General features: G+C 41.1%; 1 protein-coding gene across 1 annotated transcript in view; it reads left to right on the forward strand.

The window, feature by feature from the left end:
- Positions 1–1,906, forward strand: part of BLK (BLK proto-oncogene, Src family tyrosine kinase) — a 36,880-nt gene extending 34,974 nt beyond the window's left edge. Inside the window, exon 13 of the mRNA XM_072407350.1 lies at positions 807–1,906. Coding sequence (XP_072263451.1) covers positions 807–1,009 — 203 coding nt within the window. The 3' untranslated portion in view covers positions 1,010–1,906. The remainder of the gene's footprint in view (positions 1–806) is intronic.
- The last annotated feature ends 1,441 nt before the right edge of the window (positions 1,907–3,347 follow it).

Below are 3,347 nucleotides of genomic sequence, written 5' to 3' on the forward strand. Positions count from 1 at the left end.
AATGTAAGAGCTGAGTTGCTGAACCACTACTGGTAGGACAGGGCAATGGGAGAGCTGAGCTGCTGAGCCATTGCTGGTAGGTCAGGTCAATGTAAAAGCTTAGCTGCTGTTTAATGGCTGGTAGGTCAGGTCAATGGAGGGTTTGTTTTAAAGCTCATATGCTAGTTGTTCAGAACATCCGGCCACATGATCACTTTAGGGTCAATGTACAAGTGTTCAAGGAAACTGGGATTTTTCAATGACATTCCTGCATGCTCATCCACACACCCTATAATCCAGTTTTTTTTTACTACATTCCCGTTTCAAGACCCATTCCCACACCTTTGACTTGCTATGTCTTTAATGAAAGACAAAAGAAATATCAGATGGTGTTGGCTTTAAACTTTCTCTTTCTAAATTTGGCAAACACATGACATCAAAGATATCTTCTTGGCTCTGGATGTGAGCTTCCTTCTATCATCTTCATTCTTGTCCTCCACATGTTGTATACGGTTGCTTCCCAACAGGCTGACAAGTGTCCTTCTGTCTGTAGGAAACTCCAACCGACATTCCTGCAAAATGCCCCCCCAGGCAGGGGGCAGCCCTCGAGGGTCACCTTCTTTTTTCCTATTGAAGTGTCTTCAAACTTCTGTTGGCCACTATTAGATTAGACTTCCCAAATCTTTTCAACTTGGCCATTGCCACTGAGGAAAATGGATGACCAGAAGAAGCTTTCCTCCACCAATAATAGCCATGTTCCAGATCCTGCCCTGCACAAACCTGCACATGTTCCTAAATTAAACTCATAATTCACTTTCTTTCCTCAGGTAGGACCAACCCAGAAGTAATACAGCTCCTAGATCAGGGTTACCGAATACCCTGCCCAGAGAACTGCACCACAGAACTTTATGAGATCATGTTGAAATGCTGGCGAGAGAAGCCAGACGACAGGCCAACCTTCGAGTACCTGCAGTCGGTCCTAGAAGATTTTGGTACAGCCACAGAGAAGCAATATGAAGATGAACCTTGATACTCCTCTGGCTGACATAGTCCAGTCTATAAAGATTTACAGATTAGAAAACTTTCATCAAACTTTATCTTATGGGTATGGTTGGGAGTAATGGTTGTGGTTGGGAGCCCTATGGTTGAGAGCAATGAAGACCCAAACAATATGGCTTCCTAAGCCTGGTGACAGCCAGTTGTGCAAAACCTCTGAACCCCAGTGTTGTCATTCTGCTCTCCTTCTATCAGCATGCCTGCATGTACTGCTCCCGGAACCCCCTCCTGGTCTAAGTGCTGCTCTACAGGGATACAGGTTACAATACATTGGAAAAAGCTAAAACAGAACAAATATGCAGATATGGAAAGTTACAGAAAGAGTCCTCATCATCATTATCATCTGTATATTTGTTCTGGCTCTCACAGGTGCCCTTTAAAACGAAAAAGCAGCTCTGGCTACAAGACTCACCTCCAATCTAGAGCCGCAGTAACTCCTTTCTTCCACTAGATGCCCCCAGTTCTCTAGGTTGAATGACTTCTAGCTTATTACCAAGGACATTGTCGTGTATACAGGGCGTCATGGACTTTTCTCCTAAAAGGGGCATCACCATTGTGCCCAGCACTCACAATACCACCCTTGCCATCACAGACAAGATCAAATAGGAGGAGGAGCCACCATGTAGGAATGGGGAAATTGGAAGCGGCATATCTCTGTCCATAAGGTTAACCCCTTGTAATCTACAAAGCGCTTTATTATTCTTGCCCTTATGGCCCCTTTAAATACAAAGGCTTATGATTGGCTGCTGCACCTAGGCTGTGACCTAGTACGCTTCAGAAGGGCGGCGGGCTGCCCAGTATTTTGTTATGTTGTTTTTTCATTAGCACTGTATGAATGCAAATATAAAACAGAATATATTTCTCACTCATGTATATGTGCTGTTTAATTTATTTTAAACAACGGAAAACCAGACGGCTTATCCAATCCAATTATATACATAGTACAGTCATTTCAATAAACAATTATATAGTAAATGAGTCAGATTACTGAATATGGAGGTAACCCAAAATTAATGGCATCTTGTTTGCACTATGTATCATAAACCATTGCAATAGTTCAGCACTTACTCCATTGTCAGGTTTACATCATGATGCTGAAAGTGCACTGAAAGCATCTTATATATCCCTTAATATATATATATATATATATATATATATATATATATATATATATATATATATATATATCCTATTTATTGTAAAGCGCTGCGTAATATGTTGGCGCTATATAAATCCTGTTTATTATTATTATTAATAATAATAATAATAATAATAATACTTTATCTTTAACAGTATATTCTTGGTATGACCATCATTGTGCATGAAAAAAATCTCATCCTGCAGTTCCTGTATCTGCCAGGAGATGGCAGCAAAGTCTAAGCTATTGTGCAGGAAATCTTTTTGTCCTATGCAGGGGCAGAATGAGCTCAGGCTGTCTGTGAGCTTAAAGCAGAATCACACTTTGCAAATTGTAACAGGTTAGAAGACATTATTTATCTGCTAAAACACTTATTTACCTGCTGCCAATTTATTTGAGCCATTCACAGTACAATGCACAGCTGACTGCTGCCCAATGTAACTGCAGCATGCATGTGCAGGAAAAGCATTTTCAGTGCCCAATGAGCAAAGTGAAAAGATGGCAGATCTGGATAATAAGAAAACATGGCAGAGAGATGGCAGAATTACTGTTGAGAGTGTAGAAACCCACAACCTCAGGGCAAACTGGGTACTAGCCTAAGGTGATCGCCTTCTCCAGGGCCCCATATGATAGAATGGCAGGGGTGCAGGAATAATGTGCATATGGGACCCCAACTTTAAATTTGCCCAGAGCCTAAATTTTCTCCAAAGCCATCCATGCCAGAGGTGAGTGCCATAATGGTAAAATATAAAAAATGAAAAAGTCATAAAATGAATGCAGTGTCACGGATCTAGAAATAGAGTAAAGCAGCCCATTCATTTGGAATGATATTTATTACGCCTCCATGAGGCTTCTATAGGGTGCATGGCAACATACTAAAATAATCACAAAGACTAATAACACCCAGCATGTCACATGACCGGCTTGACAACATCTATAAAAACATAACATGCATTGGGAGCAATTGAGTGTGTAGTGGCATCTGTGAGATCTGAGGAAGGTAAATAGTACCAAAAAAATAATATTCCTTATTCCTCACTGCCCCGCTACCCTGTACATGGATGGGCCCTCAATGACTTCATGCTTGGGATGACATCAAAGGACGTGAGCTGATTAGGAGGCTTTATGGGACCAGTTATATGGGGGGCAGGAAATAAGATATGCAATGTTTACA

The sequence above is a fragment of the Pyxicephalus adspersus genome, chromosome 4 (assembly GCF_032062135.1).
Source record: "Pyxicephalus adspersus chromosome 4, UCB_Pads_2.0, whole genome shotgun sequence".
In the NCBI taxonomy this organism is placed as follows: domain Eukaryota; kingdom Metazoa; phylum Chordata; class Amphibia; order Anura; family Pyxicephalidae; genus Pyxicephalus; species Pyxicephalus adspersus.